The sequence below is a fragment of the Pleurodeles waltl genome, chromosome 2_2 (genome assembly GCF_031143425.1).
Source record: "Pleurodeles waltl isolate 20211129_DDA chromosome 2_2, aPleWal1.hap1.20221129, whole genome shotgun sequence".
Lineage (NCBI taxonomy): Eukaryota > Metazoa > Chordata > Amphibia > Caudata > Salamandridae > Pleurodeles > Pleurodeles waltl.
Window position 1 is genome coordinate 180,380,921 of NC_090439.1, and position 19,902 is coordinate 180,400,822.

General features: G+C 42.8%; 1 protein-coding gene across 8 annotated transcripts in view; it reads right to left on the reverse strand.

Annotated features, from left to right (window-relative positions):
- FHOD3 (formin homology 2 domain containing 3) overlaps nucleotides 1–19,902 on the reverse strand; it is a 1,176,281-nt gene that overhangs the window by 201,280 nt on the left and 955,099 nt on the right. For all 8 annotated transcript variants that reach the window (XM_069219602.1, XM_069219604.1, XM_069219603.1 and 5 more), the window contains 2 exons: nucleotides 8,772–9,104; nucleotides 6,138–7,033 (listed from right to left, as the gene is read on the reverse strand). In XM_069219602.1, the coding sequence (XP_069075703.1) occupies nucleotides 6,138–7,033; nucleotides 8,772–9,104 (1,229 nt within the window). The remainder of the gene's footprint in view (nucleotides 1–6,137; nucleotides 7,034–8,771; nucleotides 9,105–19,902) is intronic.

Here is a 19,902-nt window from a genome sequence, read left to right on the forward strand (position 1 = left end):
ACAAGAAAGGTGGTTGAGGTTTCTCCCCCTCCAGTTGAACCTTTAATCTTTCTGCCAGATTTTTAACCACCATATTATAAATGCCAATATCATGAGAGGGAGCGAATTTTCTACCTCTTCCTCTGGTGAATCCCCCTCCAAATCTTCCCACTGCATCTCCACATATTCACCTTCCTCTGAATATGTTGCCTGTTCCTCTTCTTCTTCTTCATAAAAGAGTTCTTCTTCTTCCTCTTGAGGCTCTGGTATGAGAGAGGGGCGAATGTCTTCAACTTCTGTCTCCGAAACCTCTTTCGGTCCCAAATCCTTTAGTGGAATTCAGAACCCTCTTAGACTTTCATCAAATTCCTTCCTTTACTGAATTAGGGCAGCCATTTGGGCCTTGAGTTTCTTACTCTTGTTTTTGTTGTGAAGGGCTTTGTCTTTGGGACTGGTCATGGGATGTTTCCTCTTCACAGAGGAACCCTCCTTCGACAACTGTTTTGAGTTGGAGCTTCAGCAAACTCTTTGAGGTTTTAGGCTTTTAGACGTCAATGCATCCTTCTCCTTCCCATCGTTTGTTGACAAGTGTTTTTTTGTAGTTCTTTCTCCACCAATGATCCCTTTGAGGTTCTGCGTGACTCCTTCCCTTTTTGCAGCCGTGCAGCTATTTTTTGGGACTTGGTCCCCTTAACGGAGGGGGACGACTCTCTTGCCTCTTTCTTGCTCTTCTTTGGCTGCTCTTCCTGGGCTTTGATGATCTTGTGCCAACACTCTGAGATGTCTCCTTCTGCTCACTCAGCTACATTTCCCTCATCACTGGAATGTGCCAGATCTTTGAGGGATGTAGTTGACTTCTGACCTTGCATTGAGTGATGGGCCATTCTTTGCTTTGCTCTCACACTCAGTGTCTTCGGTGTAAAAATAGCACAGGCTTTACAATCTTCACCCCGGTGGTTGATTGTAAGGCAGAGGTTACACATTGGATGCTTGTCCTTCTGTGCGTAATTGTGATGGCAATTCATGCAAAATTGAAAAGGTGTTTTCTCCATCATGCCTCATGGGGAGCCCCCGACTGGGGATTCTCAACCCCCCATTGAAGTGTTTCGCACCCAATGTTCCTTCCTTTGCCGACTGCTGTTCGTCAATGAGTTTCTGTTGCTTTCAGAAAATGTTCCTACCACACTTTTAAGTGCTTCTTCAGTTTTCCTACGAGCTGGGGACATCTCTGCAAAAAAAAAATCCAGACCCAACGGTGGAAAAAAAGAATCTGAAGATGGCGACTGAAGGTGAGAAGATTCAGAGGAAGTATGGCGACATCACAAGGAGATATCAAATGGAGGTACCATCGACGACCATCAGCAAACAGGGTTAGAAAAGGAAGACGGACAACAAGCTTTTAGTTTTTAGATGAAGTAGTACAAATTCTGGACCTAACCACTTGATGGCAGAATAATGCACAATATGTGAATACAGATATGATTCACACTGCAAAAATGTTCGCATAACCAACTATGTGGATGGATTTATCTTAATTCTCTCCCTCTCAGGAGTGAGTGGGTGAAGAGTTATCTATGTAAAAAAAATATCTCTTAATTTCAAAGCGCTGCAGGGTAGGTGAGAGAAGGATGAGAACTGTATGAGGGGCAAGACACTGAAGTGATTATCCTGAACGTGCTCCCTTGTAGGAGTGGGTAAGAGAGGAGTGGAACATGTCCTGAGCAAGACAATGGATTACTTTGACCCAAGGAACTCCCCTCACACGAGTGAGTGAATGAGCAGAGATGTGTGAGGAATGAGGATGGGAACTGATTTACCATAAGGGCTCTGTGGCAAGTGTGATTGAATGGTGAGAGATAAGTATGCAGTGGCTCAATCGACTGGATCACCTCAGAGAAATCCTTCGCATGAGTGGGTGGATGAGCATGGATTTGTGCCGAGTGAGACAGTTGGCTTCAGTCATGGTGCTACAAGGCAACGGATTCAGTAGACTGGGTCCTCTCACTGAGAAGTGCCGGCCCCTTCCAAGAGCTAGCCACTCTGGATGGGAAAGGCTTTGATAGATGAGCATGGGGAGCGCCAGCAGATTCAGAAGTTTATATTTTTACTGAGATGGTTTGCATGTGTCACAGAGGTCTCTGGATGAGGTCCAGGTTCTGGGAGGTGACTTTGGGTTAACAATGAGGGGGGAAGGGGATAGGCAAAGAACAACAGGATGTGGGTGGGTGCGGGAATGTGCTCAAACACATGCACTCTTATGGAGTGTTGGCACTAACAAACAAACATGAGAGATCGAGGAGAGGGCAAGCATCAAGTGTGGGGAGGCAAGGAGCAAGCAACACCCCGTGAAGGTGGGAGAGGTATGGGGCAAGCAGCCATAGGGGCACAGGAGGGAGCAAGTAACATCGGGGGCAGGTGATTGTGTGGCAGAGCAAGCAAGAATGCAGTGTGGGAGAGAGTGATTTGAAACGCATGCATGCATTATGGACAGAAATAGTACTGAATCACATTGGGAGCAGCAAACGGGCACAGATTAACTTGAATTAATCTGTGCTAGGTCCCGCTCAACAGAAAAGATCAGTAGTGACGTTTCGGTTGCACTGGCTAATTACAGAGCCAGTAAAGAAGAGTGATGTCAAAACAACAAATGGTAAGCAATGGGTGGGCTCCAAGCCCTTTTCTGCCTACAACAGTGTCTCGCAAGCGTGACGTATTTGCTAGTGCATCCACTCGCAGGCTCAACCATAAAAAGTATATTTGGAGAAAAGCCTTCCCTTAAACTTTTCAAAATCTGGGAATGTGTGTGCCAGTTCGTACTCTAAAAACAACATTTTCCAGCACTAGCATTTGGGCAGAAAAAATCTGAACCATCATTACTAATAACCGGAAGACTACGAATCTTATTACATTTAATGACCTTTTCGATGCAAATGTATTTTCCAATTTCTTTACTAAAACTTACTGATGCAAAAGATTTTACCAACTTGACATATTTTTCTGTTGTGAATAGACTTTGTGAACCTAAAGTTTTGCTTTTTCTTGTCATTCATTATGACTACGAAGAACATTGTGAATAAGACCCACAGATTTAGCTATTAATTGTATCATCCTATTATACTTACAATATTGGCTATGCTAAAACCCTTTTACTTAACTCTCCTAGGTTTTTTACATATGCCCAGAAAGGGCCAAAGTTTGAGAAAACTGTATTGAAATGTCCGACTTCTCAGATTTGTTCATGTTTCGCCAACTTTAGTTTTGGTAAGTTGAGGCGTGGCAAATTTTCATGTAAACCAGCCACATTAGGCATGGATCTTGGAAGGTCGCACTCTAAACCAAGCCTGTTGAATTAACCTATTCACCAAAATGCCAGGGGTTGCGAAGGGACATCACATGCCATTTGACCTTCATTTTCACTCACACACACTTACATATACACACATTCACACATACACACGTAAACACACTGTCACCGGCAAGCATGCACACTGTCACCGGCAAGCATAAACATACATTTAATTGCCTTTTTTCTTACCTCAACTGCTAGGGAGGGTCATATTCCAGCTACCTGTACTCCAATATTTATTGCATTAATAGTGATTCATGCAGTATTATTTACTACTAGTGTAAAAAACAAACTATGAAAAAACAAGGAAAGTGGAGCCTAATCGACGTGACGCCCGTAAGTGCGAGCAGACTATGTATCCCTGGCACTGATTTTGGCAACTCTGAGGCCAGGGGTCGCAAAGGCAGAGCCAGGAGTCACAGGGGGCAATCACAGCTGCGACAACTGGACCCATTAATGACATCTATGAATTAATCTTTGCATTTATCTCCCTTTATCACTTTCTGAGGCACACGTTATATTTAGTGCTACTGCTACTCCCTGAACTGTAACCCTCATCTTACTTAAAGGTCTAGCGAGAGGACTGCAACAACGGTTTTTCAAATGGGATGTACCGTTAACAGAACAGGGACTCTATTACCAGAAAACTGGTGGTCCTCACAGCCCTAAATAGGGTGAGTAGACTGTAGGTTTGGCAGACAGGGTATTCTGTCACATTTGTTACGAAGTACTCGGTCTGCCAAACTCTAAATCTGCCCGAAAAAATTGAAGTTCTAGCAAGGACCTCATTCAGATATTTAGGGGTCTGAAGCCCCTTCGTAAATCGGTGAAGGAACTGCTAGTCTCTCCTGCCTTGAATGTTGAAAAGCTAGAAGCTATGGTGTCCAGCTGCCATTACAATAAAATTGAAAGTGGTCTTGTGACTTCTGAGGAGACACGTTTGACAAAATAATCTCCACCAAGCCAGTAGGATCTCTACATTTAGTGTGTGGCACCCTGCTGGCGGGGCAGAGTCACAGGCATCTGCCAAACTGGCAGGCTAGCATTTCACCCACCAGTCTATCAGTGACCCGATAAGATTTGATGAACGTTACTATGCCAGTTGCAGACTCATTTCCGAAACAAATATCCTTGTAGTTAAATCCCAATCGTCCTGGTAAAGCAATGTTTAACTAACAACTACCAAGTAGTCTCCCAAATACACCATCTGATAATACATTAACCTAAAACGCCTCTTGGCCACATCCAACAAACACTTCAGCGATCTGCACCCCGTCAAGCCTAAAGACATTTACAATGGTAGCTAATTGTGAAATCTACGGTGCATCCAACATTAAGCACTGGATGTGCCAGATCACATGAAATATTCGTGCAATGGGTGAAACCACAAAGAGTCCCTACAAGAGAATATTGTTATGCTGTTTTTAATTAGTTTCTGGTTCAGAAAACGGGCACAGAGAGGAAAATCTAACACGTGTTTTGACTGTGGGACTTTGTCATGGCTTAGACGGAATTTTGAGGTATGGACTGCTGGTGAAGTCAATTTTTGTAGCCATGAGTGAGGTCTGACAATCTGTTAGTTTTGAGGTAGTATAAAGACGTTCTAGGGCTATTAAAAGCATGGTTATCCTTTATAGATGAGCATCCTGAACCAGTAAATTAATTTTAAGATTATGGAACTCGCTTTGGTTAACCATGGCCATTCAATATCTACTCTGAAGCACTAAACTAAGCTCTGAATTGTTTGATACCAATACTGTTTGGACTTTACGTACAACTAGTACGGATAACCTAGGCTGTATGAAACCTGGGAAATGCAATTTCCTACAGTAAAAATCAGTCTAGCAGATATCTTCATTGTCCTAAAAACACAGATGTCTCTTAATCTGCACAGTACAAATCCTCCCTTGTGATGAAGGCTATTCAGAGTTATTGTAAAGAGTTATGTTTAAATTTGATCCCACTCTGGTGCACTATCTTTGCCTGAAACAGACGTACTTTGTTAACAAGAACTGGTCAGTCATGGCAGTCAGGTGTTCGATTCTGACTGCATTTCTGGTGTAGGCCAAAGGGTGAAGGTTGGCAAACAGGGAAGGGCAATTCCTTCTGATGGCAAAGAGACTGTGTGAAACCTTCAAAATACAATTTCCTAGAAAAGGTACACCTCAACCTTCAAAGCATACTTTCAGTGCTTCCAATAGGTGCATTAAGCTTTCCAGACAGATTTTTGCTTCAACACAAAATGACTCTCAGATCTTCAGCAGATAAGCAAGATGTTATTCTGAGAGGGAGATCCCCACTTCTATAAAAAGAAGCATGCAAACGGGTATCCAAACCAAGAAGAAAGACACACAGAGGGACAGAACAATTGAAGAAACCTAATTCGTGGATGCTGACCCATATTGTGCACTTCCTCCTGAAATTGGTGGATTTGTCTTTACCACCAAAATCCAAGTCTGTCAATAAGACTTAACAAGAGCAGACCAAAGCCCAATTAGGTCACATCTCAATAACCATCATCTGGCATTTGTGTTTCTTAACATATTGGTCTGATACAAAAACATCATGTTCTCGCTTCATGTTATAGCCTAAGACAAAATTATTTTGGCATGAGCCCAAGATATGAATTAATTTGTGGGGAGGATGGTGTATTTCAACTGTGCAGCACAACATACCTGCCTGAGGTTTGTTAAAAAACATAGTTATGGGTCCATAAAAATTGCATTTTTTACAGCAATCAATTAAGGGAATATACATAAGATAAACATGTTATAGAGTAGAAAAAGGTGAATATTGCAAATATTATCGTTACCTTTGCAACAGGCAGGTCCTTTGACTTTGATTCAAAAAGGTGCTCTAATTTGGATGTGTCTATTTTCATGGGTTCCAGTTTGGACCAGAGAAATTCTCGACAGTGCTTGTTGTTTTTGCACTGCCATTCATACGGCCGCACCTCATTCCAAAACAAGCGTATGGTTTTTTTCTTCTTCAAAAACGCAGGCTCGCCTCGTTGAATGTGGGGTGACCCCAAACCCTGAGTACTGCCAAAAAGCGGAGGAGGAGGCAGTATATTACAAGGGACTGGAGGGGGTGGCGGGCATCCAAGAAGAGGCGGAGGGGGAGGCAAGCCCATGAAAGACAGAGGTGGTGGTGGGGGAGGGGGAGCAAAGCACTCTCCAGGCACTATATCCATGTCTAAGACATCAATGTCATCATCATCCACCAGGTCTGTAAAATCCATATCTTTGATTCGCAGTTCTCGAGGAGTAGCCATAAGCTGATCCCATATGTGGTCAGATTCCTTCTTTGGCTGTGCTGGTATTTTTTCAGCTATCTTTTCACTGAGTTCACTCTCTGTCAGCATTGTTCCCTTGACAAGTTCCCCACTGTTAAATTTTTCTGCAAAGGCTCTAACACTGCCCTGGTTTTCCAGGTTGCCAATGTCCATCTTTTTTACATTCTCGTCATTGGCCTGCTTGCTGGCCTGAAGGATGGAAATCCGATTGGCAAGACTTGTGATGGACTCCTCACTTTCATCCATTTCCATCTCCTTTGCTTCATTCTCTTTGTCCTCCAACTCTTTCTCCTCTTCATCACCGGGTTTTTTGTTATGAGCATACAACATATCCAGCATGAACCGCTTATTATTGAGAATATTGCTGCACTGGCCATTCACTTCTGCCTCCTTACTGGCCTGTGCCCAGGAACCTGAAAGAAATCCAAAAGACACAATGGAGGTAACAGCTAATGTAAGATGGTGACGTATCTCAGTGACCTCACTGCGCTAACTCAAAGTTAGTTATGGGTAAATAGACGGAGTCTTGGATTAATGAAATGAGTTTAACTTAAGTTGTCTAATAACATCTATTATTCTAGTACCTGTAGATAATGCAGGGTGCGGGTGCACTATATGAAACAATCTAAAACATCAAGATATGTAATAGGTCACCTATCTTATATGGCCACACACATATCTGAGAATAAATCTGATTCTTTAGGTTTTCGTGGGGTAATGGATATGGAATATGTATTTCCATCAAGCTCTAAACATGCCATTGTGACAATCCCTGTTAAAAGTGTTTTGGCTTCCTTCTGAAAAAGAAGTAAATTTGAGCAATGTGACATTGCTCAAGTAGAGAATGCACTCTTAGAATATTATATTTTTGCTGATCAACATTCTGGCGATTATTTTGGGTCTGATATGTCACTTAGACTGTGCCTCAATCTTTGTTTAAGTGAAAATGTGCAAATTGTGACAAGATCTGAAAACCCTCGATTTCTGTTCTCTTTTTAATATTTCCCACAAAGTTTTACTGCTTCTGGCAGGATTTGAGTCTGGTGTACAGCGATTTAATGGAGGCAGGCAGGAATAACCAATATGTGCTCTGTGCTTTTACATGATGCAATTGGAAGAGTTGTGAGGGAGAGGAGAACACCACACCTTTTACTTAATGTGGGATGTGCTGTCATATGGGTAAACTGGTCCCTCATTCAAACTTAGTTTAGTGCAAATAGGGATCTTAACGATTATGAATGTGCATCTTGTGAAATGCATGCAAACTTTCAAGAGCAAGTCATACTATCAGGATCCTGCTGAGAAGCTATAATTATCTAAGAAATATGTTGCAAATAATAGCACCGAGGATCAGGGTCTGCAAAAAATACTTAAAATGAACGGCCTTAGCAGGATATTCCAAATTAGCCATGCTGGATTTTTTGCTAGAATATAGCCTACTGATGAAAGGCTTAATATAGTAAACACAGGGGCAAATTTACTAAAAAGTCACGGAATGCAGTGACCAAAGTTGGTGCGCTGCGTTGTGTGAAAGGGAGAGAGAAGGACAGCGCCACTTTTGCTAAGATATGAAGCTGCTGCTCCCTCCTCCAATACTGATACACTTGAAGGCCTCTTTGCGCCATGCACACATCTATTCAGCATAGTGCAAGGGTAACTGCATGCTGTCTAGTATAGGTTTGGTACTGAAGTGTAACCTTCCATTACAAAAACAATGCTTCAACATAGTTTAGTAGAATACAGTACATAAGTAGAATTTCGACAATTTGGAGAAACAAAACCTTTAAATAAGATTATGCATCCCTCAAGAGGGCGTATAATTCTGATGCAAATCTATGTTCCAAATCTTAGTAGACAGGGCTCGGTGTCTAACACAATGGGTTCCTGTATGGGCGGTTGTTTTGGAACGCCCATGTACCACCAATGAGACGCCCCTTGAAGAAAAATAGTGCAGAGTAGTGCAAAGCAGACGATAGTGCTACATGGCATTACTTTAGGGCCACCATCCAATGCAAGACAGATTTTATGTTGAAAAGTCAATCACAAATCAAGACTTTGCGCTGGTTAGTGTCACTTATGGTGTAATTGTGGCTCATGGTGTGGCTCCACTGTCCCATAAAGTTTACTGTTACAAGCAAAGCAGCAGCTTACCAGCCTCATTGTCATTGGTGATTTTATCCTCCTTTTCCTCTCGCTCTAAAGTGCTGCTTGCTGAAGATATGCTAGAGGCCGAGCAATTGTCTTTTTCATTCACTTCCTCATTTTGTCTCTCTTTTTCACTAAGAATTGCTCTTTCTTCAGACTCCCTCTCCGATCCTTGCTCCAGCTCACTCTCTTGCTCCACGTCTGCCGATTCAACTTCCGGTGTGGTTATTTCCACTTCCTGCTCTGCCTGTAAAACGGGCTCTGGCTCAGGTTCTGTTTCCGTTTCTACCTCAGGCTCTGGGTCTGGTTCTGTCTCTGGCTCTGCTTCACTGGTACTGACTAGAGGATACAAATAATCAGAAAAATGGTTTCATGTTCAACATAAATTTATCAAAATACACATAACACATCATTTCTGAAGTTCACCTAATCTACGCACAGGGAAGCCTTGTCAAGCAACAAATTACCATCATTTCTTTATTCCACATGCTTCATGAACATTTCTGCTTCAGGATTAAAATAACATGTTTTTCTTGGGCGAATGTTCAGACAATGTTTACTCATACCTCTTTTCTCCTAATACTGAAGAAGTTCACATGAAAGTATTGATATCATTAGTATTAATAAAGTTATATTCTTTATGTCTAGTAAAGTTTTTTGTTTTTTTACTTTGAAATCAGTGGTGTAACCTTAACGCTACGAGAAAAGTTACCATCATACCGCCTGTTTAGGTAACAAAATTCACTTTTAACTGTGATGCAGGAGGTCCATCAAATCTCTGGGCCCCAGACCACTGCCCCGGATGAACTAATGATAGAGATGCCTCTGTAATAGTCACAATATGCATCACTCAGGAGCTCAAATCAACTTCTGGCTGCAGCAGCATTGCCCTAGAAACTTTAGCCAGGGCTAGTTTACACAATAGGATATTATTTGATGGCTCTGAAATCGCATTATTTAGTATGAATGCAAAGTGCATATGATATTTATGTAAGCACATTCCAGCCCAACAAATCCCTTCTTCTATGATGCATGTGTCAGTTTTTGAATAGTGGTGGTAATGTGGGCAATTTCGAAGACTGTAAATAAGAACGTCACCGATCGAAGATACAACTATGCACTGCGGTTTCTACATTCTGTGTGTCCTTTCTCACTAAGAACCCTTCCCAAGCTGCACCAAGAAGTTCCTCAGCCGAGTCGGAAAAGGAAGCCTTGATGCAAGGGATGGACTTTTGCGGGGTCTATCCTGAAGAGTGTAGATTGTGGGTCAGAAAGAACATACCTCAACGTGTATCTGTGTTGTTTAATTGCCCTCTAGTTAAGTCGAACATTGCTGTCCACTCCACATTTGGGCGTAACCTTCTTCAGGTGGCACATTAGATTAGCTAGTTAAATCCTGTAGTGGAGTTCGCTGGTCCTTGTTTGGACGCCAACACTGTATAGAGTTTGTAAAGTGCAGATATAAAAATCAGGGCCATGTTACAAGTCACCCAGTACAAATGTGGAGGTAATACGGGACCCGATATTACTGATATCACAGTACCACATTACTGGGAAATGATGGGTTTTGGCCTCGGAATGGAGAATAAAAACACCAAATATTTCTGGACCGTTCATGTGATATATTCCCAGACTTCTGTGTCTTTTCTGGTCAAATATTGCAACTTCTTTTAGATGGTGGAATAGTGACTGAAAACGTAAGAGGTATTATTCAACACCTGGTGACACTTGTAATAACGAGGAGTGATATTTCTACATAAAAAGGTGCAAAAGTAACACATGACACAACTAGTAATGAGGGCATAATATCTTGATCTCCCAATTCCGTTTTATACTAATGGCACCAAATGCTTCAGTCAGGCGCTTTTCAAAGACAACACATGCACTTCATGCAAAACTATCTGGAAAGAATTGCTGTTCGGCCTCACAAATGGATTTGATTAGATGCAGATCGTTTTGAGACAGTTTTGATTGGCTCCAGCAGCTGCTCTCATGTTGACAAGCTTCACCTAGCAACATTCCTACATGGCCAGAATGGTGATCCTCCAATTGTCAGAAAGCAAATGCTGAGTTATTGCTCATTGTTTGTCATTTTCTTTCAGCTGGCAAAAGATAAGTGCACACATTGAAGTCCAAAGTTACCAAGGGAAACGTTTTAGGAGAACAAAGTAGATTCAGCTCCCTGTGGCTTCTATTAAAACAGCCAAAGCTACATCATGGCAATATCTTTTATCATTTGGCTTTCTGAAGTCCGAACTGAAGGGCCACATTCAGCCCTGGATAAGGACAGTGATCTGTTGACGGGTGTCAAGTGAGACAACCATGTCATCTAGGTCTTTGGGCACTCTAAGTCAGTAAAGATGCCGTCAATGCATGCATCAAGGTGGCCTGAATTAAAACAAGCATATTAGTGTCATTTTGAAGACAGATAACTGTCTCTAAGTCAAATATTAGACTGAAATATTCAGACATTCATGGTTTTCATTATATGTTTAATATTTGTTATTTTTAGAAAGCAGTAGGTAAAGCCTAGGAAAGTCACAAAGTGCTAAAAGAGGGAAGGAATGAGGAAGATGAAGACAGTAACAATTAATATGATGAAGACAATTACACTTTATATGATGTAATCAGACAGTAGATCAGATGAGTTTAACAAGAGTTCACCTCATTGCAGGTTGATAAACAATGCCAAAGCTTTGAGATAAGTAAAGCAAAACGTCATATAATTAATTACTCTTGGATGAACAGGCAACTGGCAGGTCTTAGGCGACTGAAGAGTCAAAGTGGAATGTAAAGATTGGTCAAGCCATTCCAAAGCCACACTAGTGTGCTTAGGACGGCTTCACCCAAGGCTTGGATGAAGAGGTGAGTTTTCAGAGATATCCTCAATTTGAGGAAATTATTTTCAAGCCTCTCGTGCAGAGGAAGGTTTTTCCACAGGGAAGAGATTTGAGCATGGAGAGAACTTTTGCCAAACACCTTGTATCTGGACAGATGGATGTTAAGTAATTTGAGAATGCGAGTCCCTAGACTTTTTGCAGGTTAATTGGAAGTAAAGAGGTTGGTGAGATAGCCTGAGCAAGGACCATTTAGAGCTCTGTGAACAAGGCAGACAGTTGCAAATTAGGATTACTCATTGTTAGTTAGCGAGGGACCTCAAGTGTGGACACTATGCTGTCTTCTCATATCAAAGAAAGTATTACTAGAACAGCAAACGTTTGAACTCTGTCAATTATATATATTTTGTGGGAAGTCCTGAATACCAGCTATTGCAGTAGTCCAAGCATGACTTGGCTTCTGCGAGGACTAGTGAGATTTTCAGGGGACCTGGAGGATAGCTAAGATTCCTCCTAGATGATGTAGGGGGTGTAAAGCTGATTTCACCATAACACTTAACATGGAACAGTAATGACAACCCACTGGTGTCATTTATTTTGACACCGACCAAACTGGGTCTAGTGTACTTCTGGTGTACCACCTTCATAAGCAGCAAGGTCTTGTAGTTCCCTCGATCATAGTAAAGGCACGTGTTTATTGGACTTGGCTAGTTACAGCATAAATGTGAATAATAATTAATGTGATAGCCAATGAAGTCTCCCAATGTTGGCTTCACAGCTCAATCTCCAATTAAATATGGCTGAGAAAAGAACAGTCAACTAACTTAAAGGACTTTGGATAGCCACAACTGTGCAATGATACAGAGAAAACAGGGGTAAATTTGGGGGCCACCTAAAGTTAAATCTGGCCAGTCGTCTGATTTTATCTTTTTCCCTGTCCTTTTCAACCTTAAAATTCTGCATTGTGATGCAAGTCAACATCCAGCCTTATTTAGAACACTATTAGCCAGACACTAAGGCATCCTGAGATCGCAAAATGTTTAGGAATATACTGATGTTTTTGCTTCTTCAACAATTTTCTCATTCCAAAACGGATATAAATGTACAGATGCCATGTTTGTTTATGGAGCTTTACTCATTCCCAATTCCTTACGATATAAAGTACAGAACATTCAGAATGTCAGCATCTTATAACTGTCCACAATGAAAGTGACTACATGTTGGAGAAGGCTAGATGGGGTCTGTGGTGAGATTCACAGTAGTCTTTGCCACACTGAGGTTTTTCCCATCATTGTGAGACTGTTAAAGACATGAGTCTATTAATATAATTTTCTTAGGACCTTTATGCTGAGTATGTTAGAATTCGTCTCCCGTTGTTGGGCCTTCATTTGCTGACAGTCATAGCTTTTAAAGATAATTAAATGTTTACAAACTGAAATGTGATCAATTTGTGTTCTTAAAATGCTCAGAGACAAATGCACAAGTCAAATTTCATGACAGTAATGTGTTATGTTTAACCCTAGAACAATAGATCAAAATAACACCAGGCAGGCTGACCATGTATTCCACTAAATTTCTCAGGTTTCCCGACAACAATAAAAACTTAGCAGATCAGGAGTCTAATGTGGGTAACTGGCGGTTAGGGGAACAAGTATAACGAGTGGTTTAAGATTAGGGATAAAGGCCAGAGCACAGAAAAATAGGAAAGGTGTGCATAATGTTTCAAGTGTATTGGGCAAAAACTGATATTTTCTGATTTTAAGCAAATTTGTTCTACTAAAACTTAAATGTCACCTGATACAGCATGCTTCAAAATAGAACACAACGAGTGTTGAATTTAATAGAAAGCTTAAAGGCATGATCGGAAACTGGCAGTGTCGTACATTAGGCTGACAGAAAGCACATGTCTGTGCACGCATATTTAGTTTAGTGTGGCCACATCAAAAGTGATGTTAGCTTCCAACCGCTTGGCATATGGCATTCATTTAGCCGTCATTTGGTTGGCATGTGGCATCCATTGTTGATTGCGAACTCTGAGTTTACTTCCTACCTTTATCTCTGACAATGAAACTCAGCCACTGGCCTCGTGAGGTGGTGTATTTTTCATGTGCCAGCACGCAAGACTTGGCCACTTGCAGCACAAGAATATTTGAAGTTAATCAGAAATAGAAGTAGGGCATTCCAAGAATGTTTAACTGGGCGCCGTTTGCTAGATTGGAGATGAACTTTTACTTGACACCCTCTTGTAAGAACAGCTCAACTTAACCCGTGCGAGTGCCGACGCTGCTGTGCTTGTAATGGCTGACACCCTTGTTGCCACAGGGGGAATTGATGAACAATCGTGTGGATAGATACACGGTGGAAAGTTGTTAAAAGAAGAAGGTGAACATAGTGTAGAGAAGATGGAACACATAGTAATGTCTAGCTCTAGTTCATCATATATAGTGTTACTGTAGGGGCCGGGGTCATAGTGTGGCGTAAGCTGGTGGGGTGGAAATGCAGTTTTTGGATGTGGTGGAGTGATAGAGGAGCATGATAATGAAGTATTGGTGGGTGGTTGAGTATAATCACCACCATCATCATCATAAATATTACAAACATCTTTGCTACTTGAAGGCATCCAAGTGTGATGCTGTCACGTGGTAGAATGGTATATGAGGATGGTGTGCAATGAAAGGAGAGCTAGGTGGTGTTGGGAGGGGGTCCAGTGCTGTGAGATTTAAAAAAAACAGCGCTGGAGAATGACAATAGCTGAGAATGATTATGTAGGGAGGTATAATTATGTAGTGGGCATTAATACAGTGATGAGAGGTGACAGTGCCTTGAGGTGTTAGTGAGCGGTGGGTTGGTGTGGTGGTAGTGGGATGGTAGGGTGGTCAGTGTGGAAGTCAAGCGCTGAGACGTTCTAATGCTATACTGTGGGTGAAGCTGTGATTCTAGAAAAGCACATCTGGGATAAGAGTGAGGTGATGGGTGGTGGTAATGTGGACCTCTAGGGTCACAGCTCTTATCTGTGCAGTAGTAGTTTGCTGTGGAAGAGGGTATCCAAAGTCTAGTAGAATGGAGTGGCACTGTAGCAGTGTGAGTGGCAGTGACTTAAAGGGTATTGGTTAGTGAAGTCCTAATTGTGACAGGGGTTTAGTGCAGTACTTTGCAGTTCTGGGATGGACGTGTAGTGCTGTGAAGAGAGGTGGTAGTGCTTTTGTGGTAATCTGTAAGTGGTAGGTTTAAGTGACTGCTGTTCATCAGTGGTTCAAGTCATCACTCTTTCAGGATGGACTATGGCAATCAGTTTTATGTAGACCTTGCCAACAATCTGATCTATAACCTGCAGGCAGAACAAAACACCACATCCATGAGACTTCAGATTGGACTGACTGAGCGGTTTTATATATCTGGACACTTGGTAGCTCCTGCTTTGTCCTTCACCTATTATGTGCCACGTGGATGTCTTTGCGCTTCTTCTGCTTCTTTCATCAGACCTTTGCCATAACCAAAGGGATATGGGAGGATGCCAGCTATAGGTAAATCAAATCAAATCAAAACATTTATAAAGTGCGCTACTCACCCGTGAGGATCTCAAGGCGCTGGGGGGAGGGGGTTACTGCTGCTCGAAGAGCCAGGTTTTGAGCTGCCTCCGGAATGCAGGGTGGTCCTGAGGTTGGCGGGGAGGGAGTTCCATGTCTTGGCCGCCAGGTAGGAGAAGGATTTCCCACCTGCCGTGGTGCGGCGGATGCGAGGTTGGCGGAGCGAAGTTGACGGGTGGGCGTGTAGAAACTGAGGCGACGGTTGAGGTATTCGGGTCCCTTGTTGTGGAGGGCTTTGTGTGCGTGGGTGAGGAGCTGGAAGGTGATCCTTTTGTTGACGGGAAGCCAGTGCAGGTGCCTCAGATGGGCAGAGATGTGGCTGTTGCGGGGTATGTCGAGGATGAGGCGGGCGGAGGCGTTTTGTATTCGCTGCAGACGTTTCTGGAGTTTAGTGGTGGTTCCTGCGTATAGGGTGTTTCCGTAGTCCAGGCGGCTTGTGACGAGGGCGTGGGTCACAGTTTTTCTGGTGTCGGCAGGGATCCAGCAGAAGATCTTTTGGAGCATGTGGAGAGTGAGGAAGCAGGAAGATGATACGGCGTTGACTTGTTTGGTCATGGTGAGAAGCGGGTCCAGGATGAATCTGAGGTTGCGTGTGTGGTCTGAGGGGGTTGGTGCGGTGCCTAGGGCTGTGGGCCACCAAGAGACGTGCCAGGCGGACGGGGTGTTTCCGAGGATGAGGACTTCCGTTTTTTCTGAGTTCAGTTTCAGACGGCTGAGTTTCATCCATTCTGCGAATTCTTTCATTCCATCTTGCAGGTTGGTCTTGGCGCTAGTGGGCTCCTTGGTGAGGGAAAGTATCTGCTGAGTGTCGTCGGCATAGGAGGTGATGATGATGTTGTGTTTGCGTACGATGTCGGCGAGGGGGCTCATGTAGATATTGAAGAGAGTCGGGCTGAGCGAGGAGCCTTGTGGGACGCCACAGATGATCTCGGTGGGGTCTGAGCGGAAGGGAGGGAGGTAGACTCTTTGGGAGCGGTTGGAGAGGAAAGAGGTGATCCAGTCCAGGGCCAGTCCTTGGATACCGGTGGAGCGCAGGCGGGATGTTAGGGTTCGGTGGCAGACGGTGTCGAAGGCAGCCGAGAGGTCGAGGAGGATGAGGGCGACTGTTTCTCCGTTGTCCATCAGAGTTCTGATGTCGTCTGTGACTGAGATGAGGGCGGTAAAGACCTGGAATTGTCTGCTTCTAGCTTGTTATAAACATCAACCATGTTCTAGTTTGCAAGGCTATTCAAAAGTGGTTGGTCAACTGGTATCCCTCATTGCCAGGGCACTCTGTGGTTGGTATAAGTTCACTCGTAAGAAATACTTTTCATTCATTCTTTCTTTCATGTATTCGTCTTGTGCAACCATATACAGTGTTCCAATGAATATCCTGAATCATTCCTACACCAAAATATACACATATGCTAGCTACACTTCACTAGCATGAGAAAGTGAAGGAGATTCCAGCTATGAGGATCTGGATGGTCCTTTACTCTGGATGGCCAGTAGCCAGCCTCCCCACAGGTGTACAGCTAAATAGGCATGTGCACCAGGGACTGACTGACGCAGACACAAATGCTGGTCTCGTCACCGACTGTGATGGCGAGACCCTAATCACCTTCACTCCTTTGGGACTCTCTGGGTGTCCTACCTGCAGAGCTGTGGTCTGCGGATGAACAGCATAATGGATATGAAGCATATCCCTGGTAATTGTCCATTTTTCTGTTCATTGGGGGAAACGCATTATCCATGCGAGAAGAAGGCACAGGGCAGGACAGCACAATATGTACCAGCCACGCAAAGGACTTTGTCCCAACACAGGTGTCTCTCAAGCATATAGTACAAGCACATTACACTGTTTCTGTTTCTTCAAAGTGTTGCAGGTAACATGCATTGAGTGAAAGGAAGCAATTTGCAGCACCAAAGATACTTTTATATGTTTTTCTGAATATCTGCACTGTGCATTGTTGTGAGCTGAAAATACATATCACGGAGGACAGCTATGCAATTTACACAGATAGATAATACAAGTATAGTGAATAATTAACTAATCAGCAAGCAATTGTATATTTTTCCTTAATGTTACTACCCAGTAGTTTACTCCTCCAGGTCGTAATGCTGGACTGAGCTAATGAACCTTGGAATACAAATAAGATCCCTGTAGTGTGTTCACCTGGGGATATGGTAGATTACCCTTGAAATGTTATTAGGAAAGAAAGGTCTCCGGAAAGATTCAGTTTAAGATTTTGCCCTTTCATTTTCACTTTGTAACACAAAGAGCCCGATTACGACCTTTGTGGATGGGCTACTCAGTTACAAACATGACGGATATCCCATCCGCCATATTACAAGTCCCACTATATCCTATGGAACTTGTAAAGCGGCGGGCGGGATATCCGTCACGTTTGTGATGGAGTAGCCCATCCGCCAAGGTCGTAATCAGGCCCAAAGTGGTTAATTGTGTCCTGGGACTGTCTGCCAGTTGCTGGAATGAATAAGTAGTAGTGATTAGATAAAAAAGAAAGACAACTGGATGTCACCATCCTAAATGTTGAGGCAAGTCACAATTGTACTGGTGGTATAGGTGCTTGTGTTACTGATAATGGGCTAAGGCTCGGCTCACTTCGAGACGCTGTAATTAAACTGCTAATTACCACTGAGTGTTAGCAGCCTGCGCTCCCAGTAGTGTTACTCAGGACAGGTATCTCCAAGTGTTTTTTACAGTGTACCAATATGTGTTTTCTCTGAATACATGACACTAAAGAACCTGGAAGAACAGCAATTTCTCCCAAGAGAATGTTTCTTCCACAAACTATTAGATCGAAACATTCTGAACACTTCATGATAGAGAGGGCAAGGAAAAATGATACAGCTGTGTTGGCAGCTTCTTCCACACCCCATAATCGGTACTAAGGAGGTTCCTGTCAGCATGTGCAAACGCAAACAGGACAAACTGTTGGGGAGTGTGAATGTTTGATCACGCACAAGGGTGCAGTGTAAAAACAGAGTCAATGTACCACACTGTCATTTTCTTCTGTTCACCAAATAGTCACTGCAAGATGATAACAGGACACTCCCTGAAATGTGCCTACTGCTCTGCAACCCAAAACCTATTACAAATTCCAAGAACATCATGAGCCACCTAAGAAGGATGGCACTTTGCAGCGAAAAGCCCACAACTGCACAATAGACACGCATCAAAGTAGGCTCAGAATAAAACCGCATGACCTTTGGAAAAAAAAGGGAAAGACAACTGTTCTAAGCTCTCCATCCAACCTTTGGGCAGGTCCAAAGATCACGTACAGGCAATGCAAATCGCAGTGTTGCCCAATGCGGTTCCTGTCAAGCACTCTATCAAAAATCAAGAAATCGAATTTTTAGCGACAGCTTCTGCTTCTGTTGGCCATTAGAGCTTGCAGAAATAGAGCTCCTTTAGAGTTGGCGTACTAAAAGACGCTTTAAGTGAAATAAAAGAATAAATAACTAAGCACGAGGAAGCCATAAATACCCATCCATTCTTCATCCTGTCCACCTACTCATGCACCCATCTGTCCATCTACTAGCACTTTGCTTCCCACGTCCTCACTGTCTTCATACCTCTCTTCCTTCTTCCTTCTCTATGTTCATCCACCGCTGAAACCATCTGTCTTCATTACGTCCATTTACCCATGGCATTCCCGCCCAATGGACAGACTGATCTATCCATCCATCCATCCATCCATCCATTCCATCCTTACCACCTTCCAGTCATCCATACCTCATTGGCCTGCCTACTGCACGCATGCTATCCCTTTGGGCACTCAGTTTGAACATTGTGTGCCTTATTCTTGTCATATTATTCATCCTATTGCTCACTGTTGTAATTTTATTAAGGCCTCAGTGCTGTTCATCAATGATCTTTGTGAGATCACATCTTATAGGAAATCATGATTTCGCAAAATGATGTTACACAAAAATGAATTTCTCACCAAAAAAAGGCTTTACACACCTGAAGAAACAGTGGATAAAACAATATATTATATCCAATATATTATTACTACAAATAATTGAGTATCACTCTCAGGACATTTAATGTCCTTATAAGTACATTGTCCTGAAACTTTGTATGGCCTTTCAGATGACCTGTAAGCCTTTACAGTGACACCAAACAGTTTCCTACTGTGAAACTTTTTCACATATGCGCCAACGATCAAACTTCCTAATTGCTCATATGACAGGAAACATTCCAGTGCAAAGTCAACCAATCTCCACTTTAAAGAGGCATCAAAAACACCACTGAAGGAGTCCCTCAGGGAAGAGCAGAACACACTCAAAAACTCAAGCACAGAACCTCATGCGATATATTACAGTTATCTACAATACTGCTACACAATGCTTTAATTTTGAACTTTTGCTTTAAAGTAGAGGCTGACTTAGACTGTTCAGCGTCAAAATTTGGTACAGGTGTGCCTAATGGGATACCACTGCTCATGAACCATAACCAAGAAAAAAATATAATTTCAAACTCAGTTTAAAAAACCTTAGCACAATCTCCAGCACATGGATCCTGATCGGTGCAACACCAATGTGACCCTCAAGGGTGCTACATGAATCATGTTATTCAGACATTCTAGTCCACAACCCCTGTACAGCAATTCTATCCTTCATACTAGGCCCCTCGGCATCCTCCTCGAAAATGTGCTTCTGCCACTCCATCTTCTCAGCGTCTCATATCTGTAATCCCCTTATTCT